General features: G+C 50.9%; 1 protein-coding gene across 6 annotated transcripts in view; it reads right to left on the minus strand.

Annotated features, from left to right (window-relative positions):
- Nucleotides 1-823: 823 nt before the first annotated feature.
- RPS6KA2 (ribosomal protein S6 kinase A2) overlaps nt 824-26,557 on the minus strand; it is a 350,533-nt gene continuing 324,799 nt past the window's right edge. For all 6 annotated transcript variants that reach the window (XM_041742331.1, XM_041742333.1, XM_041742335.1 and 3 more), the window contains 7 exons: nt 19,464-19,553; nt 17,491-17,649; nt 15,609-15,770; nt 12,663-12,739; nt 10,600-10,717; nt 6,546-6,683; nt 824-5,036 (listed from right to left, as the gene is read on the minus strand). In XM_041742331.1, the coding sequence (XP_041598265.1) occupies nt 4,911-5,036; nt 6,546-6,683; nt 10,600-10,717; nt 12,663-12,739; nt 15,609-15,770; nt 17,491-17,649; nt 19,464-19,553 (870 nt within the window). In that variant the 3' untranslated portion in view covers nt 824-4,910. The remainder of the gene's footprint in view (nt 5,037-6,545; nt 6,684-10,599; nt 10,718-12,662; nt 12,740-15,608; nt 15,771-17,490; nt 17,650-19,463; nt 19,554-26,557) is intronic.

Below are 26,557 nucleotides of genomic sequence, written 5' to 3' on the forward strand. Positions count from 1 at the left end.
TTAGCAAAGCATCTGAATCTTCCTCCAACGAAACACACACACAAGCTGAAGACTGTAAGCAGATCTACGATTGCCCTATGTGGTGTGTAGACAGAAGAATGGGCCCTTAAAAGATGCCATGTCTTGGTCCCCAGAACCCGTGAGTGTGTCAGGTGACGTAGAGGCAGAGTTCAGGCTGCTTATCAGCTGACCCCGAAATAGGAAGAGTATCCTGTAGTATCGAGGGGCACCAATGTCACCTCAAGGGTCCTGGAAGTAGGAAAGGAGGAGGGGTGGTGGATGGGGTGAGAATATGGGGCTCGATCTCCTGTGACTGACTCTGAGGATGGAAGAAGAAGGGCCAGGAGCTCAAGAATGCAGGGCTCAGACTGTCCTTGAAGCCCCCGAAAAATGCAGTCCTAGTATATGTGCTGCCGAAGCTAGCACACCGAAAAATGCAGTCCTGCTGACACCTTGACTTTAGCCCCCAAACCTACCTGGGACTTCTGACCTCCTAAGCTGTGACTTGAGGGATTGCCATCTCACACCACCAGGCGTGTGCCATGGGGTCTGTAACATGGGATGGGGGCACTGCTGGCTGCAGGCATTCCCCCCTGTACCTGGGGGCAGCATGCTTTTCCTCTTGGCTCTGGAATCCCTGGGAGCTTTCGACACCCCCACCTGTGCAGTGAGCCTGAAGGGTTTCTGGAAGAAATTTCCCACACTCTGCTGGGGGAGCAGCCCAGAAAATTGGTGGCAGAAAGGTGAATGTGTGTCTCTCACTCGTGGACACTCAGGAACTGACCAAATGGGAAGAAATTAGGTTGGAGAGCTGAAGACCAAGTGTAGCTTCTTGTTTTATTTCTGCATAAAGAGGAGATGGGCATGAGGACGTCAGGTGGCCGTGCACAGAACGATACGGCAGGGATAGCCTCCAGCAGCCCACCCTGGGTCACCTGCTTTGCTGCCGACACACCATCCCCTGCCTCCTGCCAGTGCCCATCCCATCACGTGGCCTGGCTCCATGCAGAGTGCACACACATACACAGGAACATGCATGTACACCACACACACGTGCACATATGGAACCACACATATGCATACACACATGCGTGTACAAGGCACACACAAACACACAATACACACAGGCGCATGTACACATGTGCATACACACTCTACACAGGCCACATAAGATACACAATATACCACACATACACGTGTACATGTGTAACCACTCACATCCCACACATGCAGGTACACACAGGCACACAACACACACCACAGAGATGCTCGCATATGCTCACACCACTCATGTACACAGGAATATCCACATACTGCACAGGCATGCACGTGTGCACACACATGTTCATACGCTACACAATGCACATGTGCATGCATTCACACGCAAGCCACACATGCATGCAAAGCCCCAGCATGCCCACGCACACGCACACAGCTCTCGATGTGGAGTGGATGGCCGTGCTGTCCCAGCTTCCCTATGACGATGCCACCTTCCAGCAGCCCGAGGACAGAGCGAGGGATGAGGCGGGGGGGGGGGCGGGGGGGAGTAAGATGCTTGTCTGCAGACTATCATTGGCAACAACACAGAAAGTCCAAAAATTATTGTTATCCTAGAAAAATATTACACTTCATAAAACCCATGTTTATTCCAAAAAAATCTATTCAGAAAGTCTGGAAAGCGTAATAAATATCTGTATAGTGGCCGCCCATCTCAAACATAAAATACAAAGCGTGAACATAAGAATGACCTGTAAACACAAATGCGGGCTTGTAAACAAAGTGCTGAGTCGGGGTCTGGGTGGAAAGCGGGCTCCCCGTGGGCGACGGCGGTGGCGAGTTCGAGTCTCCCACGTTCTTCTGAGCTCTGCGAAGCCGCGCTGGACGCTCCTCCAGTCTCCTCACCACCCAGGGGCCTGCGGTGTCCTTCTCCATTCTTGAATTTTAAGGACTCTCGGAGAGGTGAAGGGCGCCAAAACCATCGGGAAAGAAAAACAGAGTGCAAATCAAGTTCGTCATGTGCTTGAGAGGATCAGTCAGGCGTGAGGCAGAAGTCCCAACGTGCGGCTTTAGGGGTAACACCATTTATGAACAATACTGGCTAACATTAAGTACTATTATCACTGAAAACGCTGGACAGTCTTCCAAGCATCAACACACACGGAGTTAAAGTCACGGACAACCTGACCTAAGGACACAGGTGAAGTCTCACTCTTGCCCAAATTTGACTTGGGGGCGGCATGTGTGGGGGGCTCACCCGGATGGGGCGAGCCAGGTGTTTCCATCAAACAGGGGGGCGGGCGGGTGGGGAGGAGACCGCAGGGGGTTCCTTGGGGGGAGCTCCCGGGCTCGATTTTCTGATGACAAAGTCCGTGAACTATGATCCAGAGGGGGGTGGTTCCCTGTGTTTCCAGGGGCAGCAATCTGACTTTCCGGGCGCTCTGGCTGCTTGTGTGAAGCCACCGGGGTGCTCTGGGCTGGGGTAGGGGGTGGGGGTGGGGGGTGCCCTGCACTGGGGAAGCGAAACGAGAATAGCCCCTTCCTTCACCCAGGACTGCTGCTGAGGACGCACAGCCAGGCCGTGCCACTCAGGAATGGGCAGCTCAGTTTCAACTGTGATACTGACTTCTCTAGGCTGACTTTCTGGAAGGGTTTCAAGTATCACCGTGTTCTGGATCAGGTGAGAGAGCAGAGGTATTGTACAGACATTCAAGTAGACTTGGTTCAGCAGGGCAGGTGCCAGCGGTGTCTCTGCCGCCGCCACTGCACGCCGGCCCTTCGCCAAGGACACACCATGGTGCCAGGTAAGCCCCGGGAGGCTCTGTGGCTCTCGGAGTGTGCAAGGTGGGGCTGCGTGCATGGGGGCACTGCAAAAGGTGAGGAGCAGAAGCCGTGGCGGAGAGCACAGGCTGGCCCCTCTCCCTGCCTGCTCCTGGGCTCCTTCCCGGGGGCCTGCAATACTCTGCACTCAGACTCTCCACGAACAAACCACCTGCCGGGTGGCACACCTGGGCCCCGTGAGTGCGGGGCAGAGCAGTGGCCCCATGGCAGACAGAAGGTACAATGACCTCTGTTGGTTCCCAGGAGGGCAAACCCGCAACCTAAGGGCTATCCAGTTTTTCCTAAGCTTCTACTAAGAGATAAAATAATTCAGACCTAAAGCAAAACTATTGTGAACCAAGGCTTTGTGGCTTTGGGGAGAAGCATTTTCTATTGAGAAAGTGTGAAAGATGCCTACGGAAGCTTTGTAGGTAACCGGCTCATGAACCTGCCCCCACCTTTACGTCTGGGGGGAGAAAGGCTCACAGAATAATGAAAGCTTCTGAAATAAGTTTACATTTTAAGGTCTGAAAACAACTGGACCCAACTAAGGAGTTTTAATAGAATGTGGCATGTTGCTTTTTTGTCTTTTTGAAGTGGTGTGGTTGGTTGAGATGGGGGATGAAGGGAACAAGGACTTATGTCTTCTTAGTGAGACCTGGCCGAGGACCACAGGTGCCCCGCACCCAGCCGAGGGCAGTGGGGCATCCTGGGCTGGCTTGGGGGCACCGGCGATGGGGCCGGCAGGAGGACACGGCGGGGGGGGGGCACACGCGCTCTCTCCTCTGGCCTGGGCAGCGGCACTGAGGCTGTCCCGGTTTTATTTAAGGAGGAACACACAGGTCCCCCACCCAGGCAGCGTGCCCACTGCTGTGCAAGTGTCCACCTCCCCTATGCACGCGCCCCCTCCCGTGGGCACGCATCCCTCCTGCGTGCACACACGCACCCCAAGGGAAACATTAAATGTCACTGCAACATCAGGTGAAAAACAGAAACACAAATGTAACACAAAAGTACAGCTTCTACAAAGTGCATCCCCACCCTGGGGAACCCATCTTTCAGCTCCCCTCTGGGCCCCAGGGGCAGCCGGACCTCCCGGCCCCCTCCTGGCTCCAGCAGGACCGAGCACGCCTAGAAGGGAGGAACAGAGCTCCGGGTGCCAATGCTCACGGATTTCCCATGGGACAGAGAGGGAAGGCAAGCACAGCGAATCCACTGCTTTGGGAGAGCACAGAGCCTGACCTGGGGTCGCAGAGCCGGCGTCAGGCCCAGTGCATGCTCTTGCGCTGTTCTCTCTCTCTCTCTCTCTCTCTCAGAAGCTGGGGCGACCTTTCTTGGCTGGAGCCAGGGCAGGAACCTGGACCCCCAGCCCCACAGCCCCAGCCATGGAGGGACAAGGACACAAGGTGGGGGACACAGGCCGTGGCTGGCTTGTCCCCAGGGGCATGCGGATTTTATGAGAGGAGGTTCCCACGGCAAAGGTGACACCTGCTAGTCCTGGGCTCTTCCCTCATTCGGGTCTGTGACCCTGAGAGAACACCCAGCACCTCAATCAGAGAGGAAGGGCGATGGATGAGGGCTCTTTGGATCATTTGGAGGGGACCTGGCATCTACTCCTGGGTGCCATCCGCAGACCCCATCATTCTGGCCACCCCAGAACCGCAGAGGCCAGCCCCTCCTGGGAGGCTGTGCCATGAAGGGTCAGTGCGCCGCCCACCCTAATAACTAGGACGCGTGTGCGGAAATCTGACCCAGTTACTGGCTTTATCATTGGAAAAAATATCTCTCTATATAAATATAAGCCATGATCGTAAAAGACCTCCAGAGTCTGAAGGAACCCTACAGGCCTTGGGCATGGTGGTGTGCACTGCAATGAGCCCGTCTGGCTTTGCTCGGGGTAAGGAGGCGGCGAGGTTGGCACAGCGAGGCGTTGGGAGGTCACCGGTCTGGATCCGATCCAGGCTGAACAAGAAAACGTGGAATGAGCGGAGGCAGCCGAGCCTTGCGGTCGGGCAGTGGTCACCCCGGCGGTGCCCGAGACAGGGGCCCAGGCTGGCACCGAGGACCCAGGATGCTCTGCGGGGCCTGCTCCACTATAGCCTGGTGGACGTGAGTCTCTTCATGCCCCTGCGCTGAGCCAGGTTAGACGACAGCACCGGCTCCAGCCGCGGGGCCTGCGGAGTTCTGTTCAGAGCAAAGTAGGTGGCGGCCATGGCACCCTGCAGAGGGAAGGGAGAGGGCAGGTGACTGGGGCGCCCACCCAGTCCTGAGCGGGGACCTCTCCCAGCCATAGTCTCTGGCGTGCAGCGGGGAGGTACCTCGTCCTGCGGGCCCCGGGGCGAGGAGTGCCATGAGCTCACCATGCCCAGAATGCTCTGGGGCCTCATAAATGACAGTACTTTCGTTCTACTACCGTGTCCCTCTACATCCCACACCAGCCTTCAGTTGTGCTTATAACTTGGGGTATTTCAGATCTGCATGGAGCCTCAGGATGAGGTCGCAGGACCTGTGCCCTGTGGTGCGTTGCCACACTATCTGGATTTTAGAGGACCGGTTTTACCCTCAAAGGACTGACCCTAAGACCTGGGAATGGTGCCGCTTCAGTCCTTCTGCACAAAGGTCCAAGCATGTGAGGCAAAACCCACTTGTTCCCATGGTGTAGACCCCCCAGTCCTCGGGATGTCTGTCAATCTGTCTGGATTGTATAGTAGGATGCCAGTGTATCACGACTGAGGTGGCCAGAAACCATTGCCTTGCCATCGTTAGGTCTGATGACACCTGGCTTCAGCGACTCTATTAATACTTGTACTGCAAGGTCAGAAATTGCAAAGCTGGGATCACCAGATGGCAAGGGTCTACCCAGAGATCCATTAATTTAATGGGCAGCTCTTCTGTAGGTTAAGACCTATTGATTCCTGGGATCATCGATGCTGCTGCGTCCTGATCTTTGTTCCCTCTGCAGGATCCCAGGGTGTCAGGATGCACTAGTTTAAGAGGTGTCGCTGGATGGTACATTGCCTGAGCTCTGGGACATGTCTCAGGAAAACTAAGTAAGGCAGTGGTGGCTTAGGGTAGGGGATGGCAGACCGGAGCCCTCAGCCCAGCCCAGTGCCCCTGCTCCTGGAGACACACTTTAACTGTGTCACAGCAGCACCTGGCCACTTGCATATTATCTGGAGGTGTTTCTGTGCTACAGGAGGAGATTCAAGGAGCAGTGACCGAGATCACTGCTCGGGAAGCCCACAGCGTTTACAGTCTGGCTTTTACAGAGACGTCTGTAGACCTCTGCTCTAGAACGGAGGGCTTTGGATCCCTGACACATGCAGGACTCCCTCCACCTCTCTCTCTCTCCCTCTCTCACTGCCTCCTTCTCTGCCACTCTCCAACCCCAACTGTCTGTCTGTCTCTGTCTTCTTCTATGTCTGTCTCTGTTCCACACGCATGCATGTGCGCGCGCGCGCGCACACACACACACACACACACACACACACACAAAGCTTCAATTGTTAACAGATGTTGTAACTCATTCAGAGTTTTGTGTGTGATTGCTTGCATGGGAAGAAATGTGTAAAAGCAAATAAATTAGGGGGATGCCCATTCCTGCCTCTTACTGGTTCCCTATCTGGTTCCTACACTGTGATTTCTTTAGGTTGATTGGAAAGAGATCACGGCAACTTTCCTGCCCGCCCCCCCTGCACCATCTTGCTCTCATGATGACACATCCGCACCTTCACCAGGTGGACATCTTGTCGGCTGAGCTGGTTTTGCGACAGGTACTCTCTGTTCACAATCCACGGGTGTTTTAGGACTTGAACTGCCGTCAGGCGCTGATGAGGATCCACATGGAGCATCTTGGACACGACGTCCTATGAGGGAAGACAACAGAAGCTGGTTCAAAGAGTCTCCTGAATAACATTCCTTCATTCCCTCTCATGGCAAAACCTCACCACTCTTCTGACTGATTCTCTGCATTTTGGGGTCAAATGTTTACTTTCAGCTTTAAAAGTAAGTGAATGATTTTTGAATTTTAATTATCATCACCTTGGTGGCTCACTCCAGGCTTTTATTGTATTAAAGATCTTACATGTAAAGAGAAATTGAATATAGAAATGTTGAATGGTGCATGTAATTTACTGAACTGCTACTTTAGTAAAAATGCTATCCTTCCAAACGGAGAAACTAAGTCACGACTGTCCCACAGACACAAACCAGTTATGACAATGGATGTAGTGACATTTTTGTTAGCACTGCCCACAAACATTTGCTACGAATCATCATCAGCCACTACGAGCTGTCCATCTGTAACCACGACGTGGGTCAAATGGCTAATGTCCAACAGGGTGATTTTCTTTAAGATTTTTTTTAAAGGTTTTATTTATTCATTCACGAGAGACACAACACACACAAAGAGACAGAAACACAGAGGGAGAAGCAGGCTCTCTGGAGGGACCCCATATGGGACTCGATCCCAGGACCCCGGGATCACACCCTGAGCCTAAGGCAGACGCTCAAACACTGAGCCAGCCACCTAGGTGCCCCAGGGTGATTTTCTTATTTGAGTCTAACATAATAACAATAAAGAATCCTACAACTGGCTCAAAGACAAAGCTCCACCTCACATTCACACATTGCACTACACGTATTTGCATGTGCGCGCACACACACACACATACACAATTACAACTGTGATCTGCATCTGCATGGCAATTATGACGCTGTCTGCACATGCGTGATGCACCTGTTTTCAAGAGCCATCGGGCTTGTCCTTGAAGGAAAGAGAGCCAATATCACTGTCCCTGTTTTGCAGAAGACGTTGACATTGATAGTGATCAAACGAGTGGCCAAGGAAGAGCCATGATGAGAATCCATGCCTTCCTGCTCGCTTGCCCACCTTTCCCTGGTATTCCCACAACATTTCACAGGGAAATAAGGGAGTTAGTGTCTGTACATAGTATGACGATGGCGGACTCGACAGAATTTCTGGTCATAAACCACAACAGAGAAATACTATAGACTAATCCAATATCCTTTTTAAAATAAAGAAATCCAGGATGCCTGGGTGGCTCAGCGGTTGAGCATCTGTCTTCAGCTCAGGGTGTGATCCCGGGATCCAGGATCAAGTCCCACATCGGGCTCCCTGCATGGAGCCTGCTTCTCCCTCTGCCTGTGTCTCTGCCTCTCTCTCTGTGCCTCTCAACAATAAATAAATAAAATCTTAAAAAAATAAAATAAAGAAATCCAATGCCTTTTAATGTTTGGTAGCACTGATCTTGGTAACTTCTTGAAACAAATACCCCCTGGAAGCAGTATGGTTCCCATTTTCCCATTTCCAGGTGTAAAGCTGAAAGCAGAGAGACCTGTATTGTTTGCTCAAGATCTCACAGTAAAGCAATGTTTCTAGGCGGCACATGCAGGATGTGCAGTGACAACCCCACGGATCCACAGGCTGTGTCTGATTTCGGAGGACTGGAGGTTTTGTCATGTTTGGTGAACACAGAGAGGGGAAAAGGCATGGGGCAGGTGAGGCTGAAGATATGGTGCTGACGGGGCAGGAAGAAGTCGTCAAGGTCCCAGGAGGCAGTGAAGCCCTCTGCCGGCAGCAGCAATCCTGATACTTGACTACTTTCCTGACACCTTCCTCCTGGCCCCCACTCCCACTTCTAAGGTCACCTCACAAAGAAATGTGGTTTATGACCAGAAAATTGGATGGTGGGTCTCATCCAATCCAGCACCTGAGTCCTGGTCTATACTCATTTGAGACTGAGTGGGTGGATGGCAACACTGGGAGTGTCAGGGTTTGACACACGGGAAGTGCTCACTAAATGCCAGCTGCCTTCTCTGCCATCACCTCTGTCATGACCTCCATCATCACCTCTGTACCTCCTCCACCAACCCCTCTGTTATCTCTTCCACCATCTCTTCTACTATCATCTCTATCTTCTCCATCATGCCCTCTGTCATATCCTCCATCATTTTCTCTACTGTCTCTTCCATATCTCTTCTATCATCTTCTCTACCATACCCTCTGCTATCTCCTCCACCATCTTCTCCACCAACACCTCTAACATGATCTCCATTATCACTTCCACCATCACCTCTGCCACCTCCTCCACCATCCTCTGCCTTCTCCTCCATCATCTTCTCCATCATCACTTCCACCATCACCTCCAGGGTCATCTCCACTATCTCTACCATCACCTCAACTATCATGTCTACCATCTTCTCCCTCATTCCCTCTGCCACCTCCTACACCATCTTGTACAGCATCCCCTCCACCATCATCTCCATTAACACTTTTACCATCACCTCCACCATCTCCTCCACCATCTCTTCTACCATCACCTCCACCATCATCTCTATCATCTCCCTTTGCCATCTGCTCCATCATCTTCTCTACCATCTCTTCCACCATCCCCTCTGCTATTTCTGTATGAGGTCACACAGTGATGATGATGGCGGCACTAGATTCAGAACCCTAGATGGTCTACTCCTCTGTCACATTTTATAGTAACACAGGAAATAGACTGTTGATGCTGCTTCATATTAGTGGTTATGTTATCATTTACTATTTAACTAGAGAGGAATTGATGATCTCAACTGAAAAAAGATTAAGTCTGATGTTTCTTTAAACAAAGTTGTCACAGATAGTGAAGCACAGGGAAGCCTCACTGCCAAGTGTTTCTCTTTTTTTAAAGATTTTACTTATATATTCATGAGAAATGCACACACACAGAGGTGGAGACATAGACAGAGGGAGAAGCATACTCCTCGTAGGGAGCCCAATGTGGGACTTGATCCCTGGACCCAGGATCATGCCTTGAGCCAAAGGCAGACACTCAACTGCTGAGCCACCCGGGCATCCCACAAAGTGTTTTAAAGTAACATAAATACACCTCTGTTCCAGAGTTCTCCTTGATCCATCTGTGATCATTCAGGGCACTCAGTTTGCAACATCATTAAAAGTGTGATGGTTAATTTTATGTGTCAACTTGGCAAAGCCACAGTCTCCAGTGTGTGGCCAAACACCAGTCCAGATGTGGCTGTGAAAGTTTTATTTAGAGGAGATTCACATTGAAATCAGTCAACTTGGAGGAAAGCAGACGACCCTCCATGATGTTGGTGGTCTCATCCAATCAGTTGGAAACCTTAAGATAAAAAAGACTGAGGTTTCCCGAGAAAAAGGGAAGTCTGCCAGCAATAGGCTTTGAACTCAAGCTACAATGCCACTCTTCCCTGAGTTTGCCACCCACTGACCTATTCTGTAGATGTTACACTCATCAGCTTCCACAGTCTCGTGAGCTGATTCTTTTTTTTTAAATTTCATTTATTTATTCATGAGAGACACAGAGAGAGAGGGGGGCAGAGACACAGGCAGAGGGAGAAGTAGGCTCCATACAGGGAGCCCGACGTGGGACTCGATCCAGGTCTCCAGGATCAGGCCCTGGGCTGAAGGCGGTGCTAAAACACTGAGCCACCAGGCTGCCCTCGTGAACTGATTCTTAAAAATAAATCTTTCTCTCTCTGTATCTATCCACATCCTATTGGTTCTGTTTCTCTGGGGAACCCCAGTATATCAAGACTGTATAAAATGTGAAAAGTGCTATAAGAATAGTTTTGCAAAAAAAAAATTTTTTTTAAATTGAGAAACTAAAAAAAAAAAAAATCTATGAGATAAAATACCCGAGTTATTTATATGAAAGGCATCCTCTAGCTCCCTCACAAATACAATGGTTAATACTGAATCTCCACACCTGAGAAACAAAGGTGCTTAGAAACACTCACCTTTGCAGCATCGGAGATTGAGTCCCAGTTCCCCCCAGAAAGGGCATACTTCCCACTGCCAATCCGAGCCAAAATCTCCTCAGGAGTATCATCTGGTCCATTTGCAAACGGAGTAAATCTGCACAATGAGAGAATGCATGGTTACGAGCTCTCATTTTATGACCTACAGTAAAGTTTACAGCTTGATATTACCTCTCTTTTTGTTGTTGTTTGTTTTTTTCTTTTAAGTAGGTTCCGTGCTTAATGTGGAGCCCAATGTGGGGCTTGAACTCAAACCTGAGATCAAAACCTGAGCAAGATCAAGAGCTGGACACTCAACCGACTGATCCACCCAGGTCCCCCTGCCTCTTTGCTGTTAAAAATAATAGCCTTTTCTTTGCCACTGTGCTCCAAATCCAGGATTTATGGGAAAGTGTCACTTATTTCTTATTCTTTGTCCATCTTCTTTTCTTGGTCAATGCTGTATGTCAATAAGGCAAGTGTACAAAACTCTGGGGACCCAAACATGAACATCCTTGGACTGTTTCTGGCTTCCCTGGGACAGTGTATGATAGTGGTTTGCCCAGTCATTTGGTTTCCACAGTGAGACTGTGGTATAATGGAGGAGAGCCTGAGATTTGAAGTCTGAGAGACCCACCAATAATTGGTTGATCTATTACCAACTCTGGTTCTCTGACAAATTAATTTAAAAAAAATTTTTTTTTATTGATTTATGATAGTCACAGAGAGAGAGAGAGAGAGAGAGAGAGAGAGAGAGAGGCAGAGACATAGGCAGAGGGAGAAGCAGGCTCCATGCACCGGGAGCCCGACGTGGGATTCGATCCTGGGTCTCCAGGATCGCGCCCTGGGCCAAAGGCAGGCGCCAAACCGCTGCACCACCCAGGGATCCCCCTGACAAATTAGTTTTTTAAGACTCAATTGCAAAATGGATGGAATAATGCACCCACAGGGATCTACATGGAGACATATAAGATGCCATCTGCATTTGCCCTACTGTGAGTTATCCTGTCACCTCCCAACATAAACCACAGCATGTCGATACATGCCTTCTTAGAAAAGGAATCCTATGCGATCCTCATGGCACTTCTTTAGTGGCAAAATTTGTGATCTGAGGTTTCTGCACAGACAACGTGAGTATCAGAAGAATCACAGGGCAATCTAATGGTGTGACGTCAGGAAGGGCCGAGACGCCTTCCCTGCTACTGTGTCCTCAAGGCCCAGCCCCAGGCTCACGTGTCTGTGTTCTTTCACTACAGACACTAATCTTCACTTATTACAAGATGCCTCATTACAGCCATAGAGAAAGCTGGCTTCTCCCATTAATTCTTGTGAGGGCATTTGCCCATTTTGCTCCAGTGAGCAGTACTGGATGGTCTAGAACTCCTTTTTCCTTCTATGCAAGTCCTTAATAAACTTAAAAACATAGGTCCCTGTGGGTTTCATAGGATCCTAGACCTTTAAGGCTGGAAGCCACAAAGTGTCTTCTCCTCCTTCAAAAGTGAGGAAAATGAGCCAATAAAGGTCAAGAAGTTCAGCCCAGAAGCAGAGCTGGGGAGGAGCAGACCTCAGATTGGGAGCAGATGTGCACACAGCACACCCAACCCTCCAGCTGTACCACACCACTGGCCGTCTCATCTGATGGCCACAGAAGACAGTCACCTGCCTTCACCTGGCTGCCTTCCTTGAGGTGCTGTTTGACCAGGAAGCTTTCACGAGTGCTTCTTAACTCAAGAGGATGTTTTTAAGAGATATCTTAAGGGGGGGGGGGCATGATGCTAGGGAGAATGTGGACATGTGCTCAGAGGCTTGGGTTTTTTGTGGATGAGCTAAAGTCTGTGTTCCAGTTTCCTAATTCTGGAGACACATTTTGAAGAAAGCACATGGCCAACTTTCTTAATCCTGGTCCCTAGCTGTCCTGAAAGGGCTAAGGAAGTGTTTACCCAAGACCTGGGAGGGGGGTGGGTCCCCACCCTTGCACCAGGGCAGGGCTGAGACACCTGCCCGATGATGTCTCGGGCAACCATGCCTTCGTGTGCTGACACCTATGGGACGGTGTGCATTACCCTGCCAGCATGGTGTATAAGAGGGTCCCCAAACTCCAGATGTCACATGCTGCATCGTAGCCTTGCCGCTTCAGGACCTGGAGGGGGGAAAGCAGACAACAGATGAGCAACAGATGAGCACTTGGTGAAGAAAGTTCGAGTTCACCATGTGTTGTTCTGATGAGACCATGAGCCGGGCCAGTGGGAACGGGGGACAATGTTTATTAACACAAAGTCAACTGTGATGCCCTATAGTAGGATTCCCCCAAAGATCAGTGCACATGTGGGAACCACAGCTTTTGCTAGATATGTGACAGATAGCTTGGAATCACTTAATTTTCAAGGCAGAATTTTAAAAAATTATGGCAAAGTCTACATAGCATAAAATTTACCAACTTAATCAGTTTTAGGAGCACAGTTCAGTTACTCAACCATCCCCACCATCCGTCTCCAGAACTCTTTCCTCTTGCAAAACTAAAACTGTCCCATTACATGGTCACTCCCCACGTCCCTCCTGCAGCCCCTGGCTTCCACCCCCTCCTTCCATCTCTATGGATTTGACTGCTTTAGGGACCTCACATGAATTAATAATATAGTAATCACGCTTCTTTGTCTTGCTTATCAAACATAACATAATGTTCTCAAGGCTCAACCATGTTGTACGTGGGACATAATTTCTTTCCTTTGTAAGGCTAACACTCCATTGTATGAATGCACCACATTTCATTCTTCCATTCAGCTGTTGACAGACACGTGGGTTGCTTCCACCTTTTGGCTGTTGTGAATAATGCTGCTTTGCACGTGGGTGGGCAAATGTTTGTTCTTGTCTCTGCTTTCAATTCCATTGGGTATTGGCATTACTGCATCACATGGTAATCCCATGTTTAGCTTTCTGAGGAATAGAAGAATTTTCATGTGTCCCAGGATTACATACTTCAAGGGAGAGCAATCCTCTGATATATTTACAGTTGAATAACAATAAAGAAAGCAGCATAAAGACTCCTGGATACTGGATTTAGCTTTACTGGATTTAGGCAGGAGAGCTGTGTTTAATTTTCTGAGACACAAGGACAAAGATCCCAGCATACTGTCTTTGTATCACTGACACTGATGTTGTGCACTGTGGCGGCAGCGTGGTAGGTGGTCAGCCAACACAGGAAAATTAGCTGAATGTCCACTGTTGAAGCCCATGTGTCACTAGAGGAGTGACCTTCAAAAGTCACTTGAACACATTGAACCTGTTTTTTTTTTTTTAATCCATTAAGTGTGATGTCTAGCATCTACATTGTGTACTTCATGTGGCATATGATGGAAAAAGTAAAAAATATTGGTAAGAGTGCTTTGTAAATGATAAGTAATGTACTGATTTATTTTATAATTGCTAAAATAATATTATTAATATTACTAATGATCAAATAAGGCAATAACAGAGGCCTATAAGCAGATTATTTTAAAGGGGGCCACAGGTAGCATCTGGGTAACCTAAAAGTGGCCTCGCAGCTTACCTGTGTAGGCTCCATGCCCAGCTGTATCTCGTTTCAGCACCCTGCTGTCTTCCTCATGATCACTGGCAGGGGCTACCTCACAGCTTACAGGCCCACTATGCTGTACCAGCGTGCTTTTTTTCTTCTTTCTTCTTCTTCTTCTTCTTCTTTTTTTTTTTTTTAAAGCAGGCACAAGGGATGCCTGGGTGGCTCAGTGGTTGAACATCTGCCTTTGGCTCAGGGCGTGATCCTGGATCGAGTCCCACATTGGGATCCCTGCATGGAGCCTGATTCTCCCTCTGCCTGTGTCTCTGCCTCTATCTCTATGTATCTCATGAATAAATACATAAAATCTTAAAAAAAAAATAAAGTAGGCTCCATGCTCAGCATGGAGCCCAACGTGGGGCTCGAACTCATGACCCTGAGATCACGATCTAAGCTGAGATCAAGAGTTGAACACCTTTCTCTTAGGACGTGCTGTGTGATTATTGGGCCCTCACCAGGGTGGTTGTGGTCCAGTTTCACCAATAGCTAGAAGGATCCACACAGAGTCCAATGTCTGTTTTCCTTCCTGACCCCTCATCTCACCAGCCACGAGCCTGTCCAGTCCTATGAGCCTCTTGGATTTTGTTGCTTACTTAAAACATGAAATTGGGTTTGTCTTCATAAATGTAACAGTGACTTCAGAACCTAACAAAACCATCCCCAGGGAGCCTGGGACAAGTGTACAAGATTCTTGGAGTCTTGGGATGTGGGCCGAGAACCCTCACCTGCAGATCACTATGGGGCTTCTTATTAAATCCCATAGCATTTGGGGATCCTGGGTGGCTTAGTCAGTGAAGCGTCCGCCTTTGGCTCAGGTCATGATCTCAGGATCCTGGGATGGAGCCCCACATCAGGCTCCCTGCTCAGTGGGGAGTCTGCTTCTCCCACTCCTTCTGCCTTCTGCTCCCCCTGATTGTGTCCCTCTCTCTCTCTCTCTCTCTCTTTCTCTCTCACTCTCAAATAAATAAATAAAATCTAAAAAAAAAAAAAAAATCCCACAGTACTGGCTTGCTTCTACAGTGGAAATCAGTGTGGAGCAGAACTCTGGTACAAGAAGGATCCACAAATACAGTCCCCCCGTCTGTGCAATTGTAGGTAGATTTCTAATCACAAGTGACACAGGTGACCTGTTAGCTTCCCTCTGGGTGGCATGAAAGACTACCTGTGTTATTTCTCAGTAACTCCTGGCAAATACGGGGATCTGACCCAAATGGTCTACAATTTTATTTAAAAACATCACCATCAATAATTTTACAAATAGGAAAATAAAATGAGAAAATAACTGTGTTTGAGCAAGTTCAGTGGCTGGTTCTTTTCGAACTCATTTCTATGCGCTAACATTACTGCTGAACTAAATCAAGGTGACTCCAATGAACTAAACAATCCACCCCTTCCCTTGAGGTAGGAGAGGGCTTATCTGCCGCCTCAGACATCTTACCTCCGGGGCAACGAAGTTTGCCGTGTAGCAGGGTGTCATCAACAGTCCGTTCTCAGCTCGGAGCTGCTTGGCAAACCCAAAGTCACAGATTCGGATGGATTCAGGGTTTCCAGACTCATCCATATACAGTATATTACTCGGCTTCAGGTCTCGATGAACCACCTGGAAAGGCAGCAGGTCCAGGTTGGAGCAGGGAAGGGAGAGGGGGATGCTTTCAGAAGATAAAGGTGGTTTTGTTGAAATAGAGATTCTGAGCATGTCCTGCAGCTGGAAGCGTCAGCCTGGATGCTATATCCTTTAGGGGCCAGTCTTCCCTTCTCTCTTTCTCTCGCACTGACACTCACGTAAGTGAGTAAGCAGCTACCCCAAGTGAAATAATTACATACAGGGAAACGGTGCACTGAGTTCAGGTGATGAGCATAAAAAGATTTCTAGAAATGAGTGTTTACGGTGTGCCTACGATGCTCCAGCATGGTGAGGGGCTGGGCTCAGCACACAGCGAGGCAGACACGGAGCCTCCATCGTGGGGCATGTGACCAGTGCCCTGGGAGCCCTATAGTTGCATGCACCTGGGCTGATGGAGGTGCAGGGTGCTCCACGCATGAGGGACAGGGTCAGAGAAAGCTGTCCTGACACCTCAAGGCAAAGCAGCTATTGGGGGCACACAGCAATTTCTTCTGAAGGGGACAGAGGACGATTGTAAGCACACACATGTGCCCTCCCACATCCTGGAACCTGCTCGTCTCCACTGTCCTGTTAAAACCCAGGGAGAGGAGGTAGGAAGGAAGGTGAGCGGATGCACATGGGCACCCAGCTTGGTTTACAGAGGCCTCTAAGGCAGGGGAGCAGGAGAGTTTTGGGGACAGGTCCATTACCTCTTTCATTAAATAGAAGCCAATCTAGAAAAACCACCATCATCATCCAAAAGGTTTTCCCTAGGGACGCCTGGGTGATTTAGCAGTTGAGCGTCTGCCTTCAGCCCAGTGCAAGATTCCGGGGTCCTGGGATCGAGTCCCACATGGGGCTCCCTGCATGGAGCCTGCTTCTCCCTCTGCCTGTGTCTCTGCCTCTCTTTGTGTCTCTCATGAATAAATAAATCAAAAACAAAACAAAACAAAAGGTTTCTCCTAAAGTGACTGTTCTGGGAAGGTGCTTCACACTCACAGACCACCGGGTGGCCACAGAAAGGGCCTGTGGTGCGGCCCTGCAGGGACATCCTCCTAGTTGGAGCTGACTGCATCTTAACCCTGATGGACCATACATGCAGAGCTGCCCAGGGAAGCACCGCCTGCTTCACGGGAGGTGCTGAGAGACTGGGACCAGAGACAAGGCATGGGACCTCACGGCCTGCTCCCTGTGGGCCACCTGGGGCCAAGAGCATCAGGTCTGGGAGCAGAGAGCCAGGCTGGAGCCCGGGCTGTGTCACACACTTGTGTGCAATCAGCCCTGAGCGAGATCCCTAACCTTTCTCGGCTCTAGTCTCCCAGTCTGTAAATGAGTCTCCCAGAGCCTAGGACTACATAAAGGACGGCACGGAGCAGTGCCTGGAACCTGATGAGGGCCGTGGGAAAGCCAGCTCTCTCCGCCACTGCCATCTGCAGCATTCCTCTGTGTTGATTAAAGAGTTTGGTCTTAAATAGAGCAGGTGCTAAAAACTCCAACACTTCCCTTATCGAGCCCAAATATTTTCTCTCTAGACCTGGACCAGGTAAACCTAATTTCCGTAGCTAGCTCCCGGGCACACTATGAGGGAGATGATCTCAGCCACGGGAGGGGCAGTTGTGATATGGAGGGAAGCCGGGGACAACTGGGGTTCCCGGCTCTGGAGCGCATGAACGCAGCCCGTGGGCCACAGGCTGCTCTGGGGGCGCGGCGGGCTCACCCCCTGGGAGTGGAGGTAGTCCATGGTCTTGGTAATGGTGCGCAGCACGTCGCTGGCCTCCCGCTCCGAGAAGTAGCGCTGCCGGAGGATGCGGTCCAGGAGCTCTCCGCCGCGCATCAGCTCCATCACCAGGTACACGAACTTCCCGTCGTCATAGACCTGGTGGGGGGTGAGGGAAACGCAGTCACCATGGCCGCCCCCTGCCCGCCGTGGGGGCAGAAGGGCAGCCCTGGGAGGGGCACAGGCCGGTGCAGAGGCCCGGGGCTCAGTGCCCCGTCCCGGTGTAAAAACAAGGCTCTGGGTGAAAAGAAGTGAATGAGTGTGGATGGCCGTTCCAGTCACAACCCGACGGGGCTCTTAGAGAAAACCAGCTTGCAGAATCTGCTGCAAAGCAGGGGATGAGTCAGCGAGGCCAGGAGCTTGCAAGGGTGGGATTTTAGCTGAAACAAATCATCCCGATTCGGCCCCCTCTTGGCTGTGGAGACACTTAGAGGTGCGGCTGGACTGTGCGCAGAGCACCGTGCTGCCACCGTGGTTTCTCCAGAGCAGGGCGCTTCAGTCTTCGGTGTGCTCCCCCCTGGAGGGGGTCTCGTTAGCAGGCAGTGACCTGTCCAGCAGCCCCCAGGGGCCCTTCCTGCCGTGGCACAGTGGACGAGACTCAGAGCATCTGGAGCCCAGTCCAGGCAGGGAAGCGAGGTAGAGGCAGGCAGGACCTGCCACATTGCAGCCAAGCTTTTGTCTCAGAGAAGCAATGGAACTAGAGCTTTGTTACACCACCTTCACTCTCATGAACTTAAAAAAAAACCCCAACAGCCCCCCAACCCCTCTGCTCTGGCTCTTTTCATGACACGCTTATGTGGGCACCTGTCGCCCTGCCCACCGGTGCCCAGGCACCAGAAGGACCTCATGGACATGGGGCAGAGCACCCAAACATGAGTGATTTTTAGCTTACGAATCAGTGAGTTTCCAGAACAAATCACTAAAATCATTTGTCTGACCCTGAGCTGCAAGATGTAAAGTTGGTTTCGGTTTATTCATTTCCAGTTTATGAACTCAAAAAAAACCAACGCTCTCTGCTGTTGAGAATGTATGTACGATGGCATCCTTGCCTCAGAACCACTCACTCCAACATGATAAATGTGGTTTGAAAAGCTCAGGAAGTTTTCAAATTAGCTAATTTCTGCTTGTGGATCTTAACATAGAAATCAACACCAAAATGGGCGGAGGTGCCGGAGACCCACAGGGGAAAGCTGGGTTCACTTGATGCACGTTACCCTAGGCACTTGTTTCACATTTTCATCCGTGTTGTGCTAGTATTTTGCAGTCCCCTTGCTCCAGAAATGATGGGGCCCAAGGGGAAGTCGAGGTGGCCTCAACATCTTGAGGTTTTGGGTTTGTGACACTGGAGTCATTCTGGAGTGTGAGGGTGAAGGTGGTGAGGTGAAAACTGTCTCCCCTGTGGCCCCAACACCACAGCCCCGTCCTCTGTGCCTCCGATGGGGTGGATTCCTGCTCCCACTCCTCTCCCAGGCCGGGACCCCTCATTGCCCAGTAGAGAAGAAGGAAGCTGAGAGGAGCCCCAGGGCCAGAGCCAGGATCTGGGGTCTCGGGTCTGACCCCGCCCCGTCTCATCCCCTCCACGCTCTCCATTTCTGTAACGTTTAGGAATGGCACCAAAAAATAATAACACATCTGGATTAGAATTTGCACCAGCGTTCTCTTCCTCCCTTATATCCCACATTATCTGACTTGGGAGGAGTGGGGGTGGCGCTGCCAGAGGGATGGGGGTGAGCAGTCCCACGACTCGGGTGATTTTGGGATGCACGCGGCCAGAGCCAGAGTTGGGGTGCCCTTAGGGGGCAGCCACCATGGTGGAACCACGAAGAGAGCCTGCACCAGACCAACGCGAGCTTTGGTGCCAGGTGAAAAACGCGAAGCACAAACAGCATCGCTGCAGCGTGACGACCACTTACGTCTTTGAGGGTGATGATGTTTGGGTGCTGCCCGTACCTCAGGAGAATCTCGATCTCTTCCGAGGGGTCTCTTTTACTCTTATCGATTATCTGGAACAAACAGAGCATGTGACGTGAGGCTTTGGGACGGTGTCAGCCGGCGCGGACCCCTCCCACCCTTCCCACCCCTCCTCCCCTCCAGCTCGTGCTCAAGGGGGACCCGGGACAGCGGCCTAGACGTTCACGGCAATCCTCTTGCCCAACTCTTGCATGAGAGAGACATTTATAAAAAGCAGGCATAAGCCTCAGACGTGAATTCTAAGCTATTACAGGGTTGGGTAGAGGAGGGTGGGTTTGAGGAGCTCACACAGGCACCGCCAAATAACACAAGGTGCTCTCAGCCCCCACGGTGGGCTCGGAGTCGGTGGCCTGAGCTCGTTGGCCAAAATGAGCCTCCAGCTGCTGCTTGCATCTCTCCTTGCTCTGTGGCTACACACCAGCAACAGAGGGTGAGCAAGTGCAAGGTTCTCCCCCAAGAGACGCCACGGCTGGCGGGGATGCCGAGTCGACTGCTGGGCCTTAGACACACAAACGTTCCCTCCCCTCGGCCACCCAGCGTCTGTATCCCACGTTGTAGGATGACACATAAAATCCTTCCACCCATGAAAACAGATGGTTTCCAATGACAGGATGAGGTGTCAGCGAAGAGAAGCCTACTTCGAGCAGGGGTCATCTGTTGGCTGCTATCTCTGCTTTACTTATGCCCTCGCTCCCACTTTTATGCGGACGGAACTGGTGGTGATAGAGGACCCCATCCAAGAGAATCCCAAGCACATGTGTTAGAAACAACACTCAGAATGGAAGTCCTTCATACTGTTCTTGAATATTAGTTTCCCCTGATTTAAAACTATTTGCTATTTGGAGAATGTGCAATCATTTGACTACCAGAGTAGGAAGGAGAATTGCTTTGACTTTCTCTCATGTCAAAGACTCTAAGCAGAGCTTTGTGTGAAACTCAGTCTTTTGTTTAGATGAACACAGAGAGTGCTTGGCAGCAACTGACTCACTGTTGGAACGCTGCCCCGGACACCCCTCGTCCCTTCCCTCCGCTGTCAGGAAAGATCACCCCGGTGCTGGTGCCCACGCTCCTCTCCCCATCTCTCCAGCCGAGCTCCAATGACACTGGTGCCCCAAGACTGCAAGCCCAGTGATGCGTGTTGTTAAGCAAAAAGTAAAGCTCCTTTTCTTGACACATTTTTCTCCTTTTGCTGCATTTAACTCCAATAAAGTTCTCACGTGGGCACCAGGATTGCTAACGGATAATACATTGTTCTAAGGGAGAGCCTCTTAAAAATTTTTTTAAAAAAGATTTTGAGAGACAGAGAGCACATGAACTGGGTGGGGAGGGGCAGAGGGAGAAGCAGAGTCCCCGCTGAGCAGGAAGCCTGACGCAGGACTCGATCCCAGGACCAGGGGCTCATGACCTGAGCCAAAGGCAGATGCTTAACTGACTAAGCCACCCAGATGCCCCTAAGGGAGAGCCTTTTTGAAGGCTTATTCAGCAGAGTGGGGGTTCCTTAATATTCTGCTTGGACTGAGTGCTGGTCAGTGGGGTTCTAGGACCACTTCTACTCTAATGGCCCATGGGATCGTTTAATCTCTCTGGGCTGTAACTGTCTCTTTGAAATTTGAGAAGGTTAAAATACATTAGTGGATTTAAAAAAAATAGTGGTATATTCATTGTTTTTTTTCAAATAAAATTTCATGATAAAGAAGGTGTATTCGTAGTATAAATCTGTTTTGTCACCCTCACAATGGAGGTGGAAGTAGGAAGCGTTTTCTCCATTGCCAGTGGCCCAGTAGGCAGTTACGGGGCCAGATGGAGTGGCTGTGCACACAGCGTGTCCAACAGGAGCTGAACCTTCCTCTTTCCTCCTGTGGTGTCTCCCTGTGGCCGAGCTGACCGGAAGCCAGAGAAAAGGCAAGGCAGGGTACTGTGATGAGGCCTCTGGGCACAGGGCAGGGGGGAGGTGCGTGTACAGGGGGGTTGGGGCACCCAGCCTGGCAGGGAAGTCCTCTGGTAGAGCCTCAGCTGGCACAGGTTCCTACAGCTGCCCCGCTGGCTTGCCACCCTCCCCCCGGTCTGGGCAGGACAGACAGGGGCCCACACAGCTGCATGCTCTGGGCAGACCCAGAGTTTGGATCCTGACCGTTGTCAGCAAGTGCTGGCTGCTTTTACCCACAAGTCTTTTTCTGGGAATTTTGTTTTCAAAAAGTAAGAAGAGTCCTCACAGAGATGCTGAGCCATGAGGCATGATTACTGGTCCCCGAGCCCAAGCTGGTCTGTACCAGGGCCCAGACGGCAGGGCCCAGAGAGAGGTCCTGAGCAGACTATTTAGACACGTCAAGGAATGAAGTTCCCCTCCGTGGGCTCGGTCTTCTGGGATTGCCATCATTAGACTTGCTTCTAGATCAAGAAAGCACTGGTGGTGGATCAACTTCCTTATTCTGAGAAGAATACTGCATTGTATATAATCTTTCTGCAGCAACATAACCAGGAAAGAAATTCTCAGCAAACGTGTTTCTGAGCAAGGCCGGCTCTCTCCCATGCTGGTGCTCAGATGACCTTGGCGGGCCACAAAGAAGGAGTCGAGAGGAACGGCGTCTGTCCTTCTCACCAGCAGTGGTGGCAGACAGCAGGCAGGATGCTGCCCGGGCTCAGCCCCCAACCACAGCCGGTCAACTAGCCTTCCACGGTGTCACTCTCCAGCCAGCTGCACATCTACGGGGCTCAGTGAGCACACCTGTGACACAAGGGATGGCACACAGACTGTCTCTGCAGGTGAAGCATATAGATACAGACGCATCAGGTGCACTTCTTGTGTCGTTTCCCTTCCTTCCTTCCTTTTCTTTTTTCTTCCTTTCTTTCTCGTTCTCTCCCTTCCTTTCTATTTAATTATCTATGTGAGCTCTATGCCCAACGTGGGGTTTGAACTCACAACCCTGAGATCAAGAGCCTCATGCTCTACTGACTGAAGCCTCTCCTTTTGGAAGAAATTAAGATTTCCATGCTGGTCAGTTTTCCTTCTAAAAATAAGCTCTATTCATCACAAACATTTGTCTCCATCCTATTGCATTTTTGGAGAACTTACCTACACATAAAAAAAATGAGCACAGGAACGCTAATGCTATTGTGAACAGTCTGCTGAGAGCACAAGGCAGGCTCCATGTCAGGACAACCTGCCCAGCTCCCGGAGAATTAAGGACTGGGTGACACAGACTCCCAGCTCCCCTAGAATTAAGGACTAGGTGCCCAGCTCCCCTAGAATTAAGGACTGGGTGACACAGACTCTCATAGTTGTAAGGATCTTACTTCACTTTCACCTGAGTGTTTTGCTAAAGCAAACTAGAGTTCTTCTAATAACAGAACAAGATGCTTCTGAAGAGGAGGCTTGTAGGTCCCTCCAGGAGCAGCTGGCCGTGGCTCACGAGGGGCATCCATCCATCCCTCGAATGCACCTTCCAGCCTGCAGGACTTGGATGAGGAGGTGTCCGCTTGTCTGTCTGCAGATGACAAGGGCCAGCAGGAAACACTGACGCCCAAAGCACATTCTGCTTCAGACTCTTCAGCCACATGGCACTTTTTGTGGCAGCTTCTGGTTCCTTGATCAGTAAAACACCTCAGTGGCCAGGTTGTGAGATCCCTGAGGACAGGTCTGTGTTCTCAACCACAACCTACCCGTGTGTCTGCCGCCAAAAAAATGTTAATAACAAAATCATGAAAAGGAATGAATGCAACTGGCCTAGTGAACAAGGGATTCTGTGCAGAATAAAATGTGTTCCATGGACAAGAAATGCTCTACCGACACCTGTGTTGTCAACGCTGACAATACAAAAGCCAAAGAAAGGCATGAAATGACTTGGAATGTGAAGGAAAGCTCCTGACTGATATTTCTCTCTTTATAGTCACCCTGGTCCTTGACACCACCAAGTATCTCAGTGGGGGTGGACAGATGGGAAACAAGGTATGCAGTATGTCAGGTTAAACATGGGGGCCATGGAGCATGGAGTGACAGGACAGGAGCCACAGGGGGGTCGGGGTGCAGTGGGGAGGCCCCGATGGAGAGCAGGGACCCCTGGAGATGAGGTGGCCGGTTCTGGGTCTCGGGGAGGAAAGTGCTGGCCCAGGGAAGGCAAGCCTGTCGCCCAGGTGACAGCGTCAGGTGTTCTGGGAATAGCTTGGGGAGCTGAGTCCAGCTGGAGAGGGGGCTCGAGAGGGGGACAGGTAACAGGCCTTGCTGGTGGCTGCTGCCCACCTAATCCCCCCGGCAGTGGGACGGAAGACCACAGGAGGGATCTTGAGCAGAGAGAGGAGACGGCATGTACGTTGTGAAGACTGGGTTTTGGCTGCTGTGTGGAAGAGGCTGAAGCAGGCAAAGGTGGGCCTGGTGGCTGCAGGGTGTCTTGGGGCCCCGAAGGCAGGATGTGGGCCCCAAAGAAGTCGCATCCTAACACCTGGAGCTGACAGATAAGTTGCTGTGCTTCCAGGAGGAACCTGACTGAATAACTGGAGACACTGGGATCGCCTAGATTACCAGGCGGAATCAACCCCGTCACAAAGGCAGGGGAATGAGAGCCAGCAGCCGGAGAACAGCAGGGAACACACAAGAAAAGGCCCCTTGGATCCAGGGTCATGGGGACCCCCACTTTCTCCAGTTCCACCTTCGCTGTAACGTTTAGGGAGCTTAGAGGCTCATTCAAACCACACAATTTCCTTGCAGACCCTGTGACTTGGGCTTTACATTTACTACCGCCCCACCCCATCTGCCCTGTGTGGCTGTCTCATTCTCTCATGACCTAGGTGACCTCTCATGCTTCCCTGAATTCATGGAAGTGAGCTGGAGTGGAGGCTTCGGGCTTCGCCCCTTGGAAGTGAGAGGCAGCTCACTTGGATGGACCGCGGCTGTGCCTCTTACAGGCTGCGTGTCCCTGCGTGTGCTGTTAGGCTGTCAGCCTCTGTGCCCTCGAGGGGATGTCATCATGGTGCCGTGAACATCGGCTGGCTTAACACACAGAGTGTCTCGGGTTCAGTGAGTTTGGCACACGGCGAGTGCCGTCCCTGTCATCATCATGGTCGTCCTAACAGAACTTGGGCTAAGTCTGAATTCTATCGGGCAGCCCCGTGGCTCAGCGGTTTGGCACGGCCTTCAGCCCAGGATGTGATCCTGGAGACCCGGGATCGAGTCCCACGTCGGGCTCCCTGCATGGAGCCTGCTTCTCCCCCTGCCTGTGTCTCTGCCTCTCTCTCTCTCTGTGTGTCTTTCATAAATAAATAATCTTAAACAAATCTGAATTTTATCTAGGGCTTGCTGTTCCTGGTCTCATGAACTTCAGGTGTTGCATCATGACTGATGTTTGTGTTTCGAAACTGAGGATCCAGGTGGCAGGAGCGGTTCCTCGAGTGTGCGTGTTGGTTCTTTGTCCTGCAATCGGTACACACCCCAGTTGTTTGCAGACACCATCTGCGAACTGCCTCTTGGTTGTACCTACGTGGGCTCCTGAGAAGTTGGGACATTGACGGATACAAGGCAGCTTCTCCACAGTGAATGAGCCCTGATATATTCCCATGGCTCTCCCCACAACACACGGCTAGGAGCCCTTCCTTTTAGACAAATTGGCTTCCTAGGCTGTCTAGAACGCTAGCCAGATCATGCCGAGCCACAAAGACTCCAAAACATAAAAACCAGCGACCCTCTTCAGCAATTCGTGTAAGATGCATACAGCACCTTTGATGGAATGAGAGAACACTAATGATTTTTTTTTTCGATTCAAATAAACCTCTCCCCTTCACATGCGGCTCAATCCGAGTTACCTTCTGCACATCACAAGTGATTCCCTGTTAACCTCAAATTAAAAGAAAGGTGCACTCGTGCCCAGCCATCTGTGCAGTTTTGTGTCATGTCATTTCAAAGTCCTGTACAAGCGCATCTCCTCCCCTCGCCTTCTGGGGCTGGCTGTGAACGCGAAGGTGAACTTGGTTCGTGCACTGGACTGTTGAGCTGCGTGCCCCATGGAAACAGCCCGGGTGCTGAGAAAGTGGGGCACATCTGTTCCGCCATAATGTGCCTGACACAGAGGAGAGGAAGAGAGGACGTAAGGATTTTCCCATCTGCTCCATCAGCATGAGGCGGGTGCACCGGTGGGATGTCCTATGCCGTTAGCCCCAGGTGGTGCTCTCGAGCAGGTTGAGGGACAGCACCTGCCTGACCGCCTGAGGCCAGGCTCTCCCACTGGGAGATGCTGGGCAATCCAGCCTTGTCTATCTCGGCAGGGAGGGAGGGACCGAGCCTCGGATTCAGACTCCAAACCAGCATGCACTGAGTCCCTACTGTGCGCATGCTGCGCTAAAGGTTTTGTTAAGTGGTTGCTAGACCTGGCCTCCCTAATCCTATTTTATTTTTTTAAATTTCTTTCTTTATTCAGGAGAGACACACAGAGAGAGGCAGAGACACAGGCAGAGGGAGAAGCAGGCTCCATGCAGGAAGCCCGATGCGGGACTCGATCCCAGGACTCCGGGATCATGCCCTGAGCCAAAGGCAGATGCTCAACCACGGAGCCACCCAGGTGCCCCTGCTCTCACTCATTCTAAGAGCTGCACAGAAAAACACAGCTGAGAATAAATGCAAAACCAACAATCTTGTTGACTGGGAATATACTTGGGTAGAGAGGTTGAAATATGGCCTTAAATGTATTTAAAGTGATGACAGAGTAATTACAGTGGCAAAATTAGGCCCCTATAAGACGGAAAAATACGCTTAAAGCAAAACAGGATGATATTTCTGGGAATGTGAGAATGACCATATCCCGCCCGGGCTCCCAGGCTGGAGGCTGCAGGCCTGGTCTCTGCAGCGCTGGCAGTTCCTGCTCCGTCCGCCAGGGGTCCTGCCCTGCCCCTGAATAGAGCTCTTCCAGATTGTCCCCCTGCTACTCGACGCCTGCCAGACAGGCCACCCTCATCTCCCAAATATCAGTCTGCTGGAATTTATCTGCGTGAGATATCCGCCCCACATCCCCGAAGGAGGCTTTAGGTTGAAGGTCTCTATGACATCATGGGC

The sequence above is a fragment of the Vulpes lagopus genome, chromosome 2 (assembly GCF_018345385.1).
Source record: "Vulpes lagopus strain Blue_001 chromosome 2, ASM1834538v1, whole genome shotgun sequence".
Lineage (NCBI taxonomy): Eukaryota > Metazoa > Chordata > Mammalia > Carnivora > Canidae > Vulpes > Vulpes lagopus.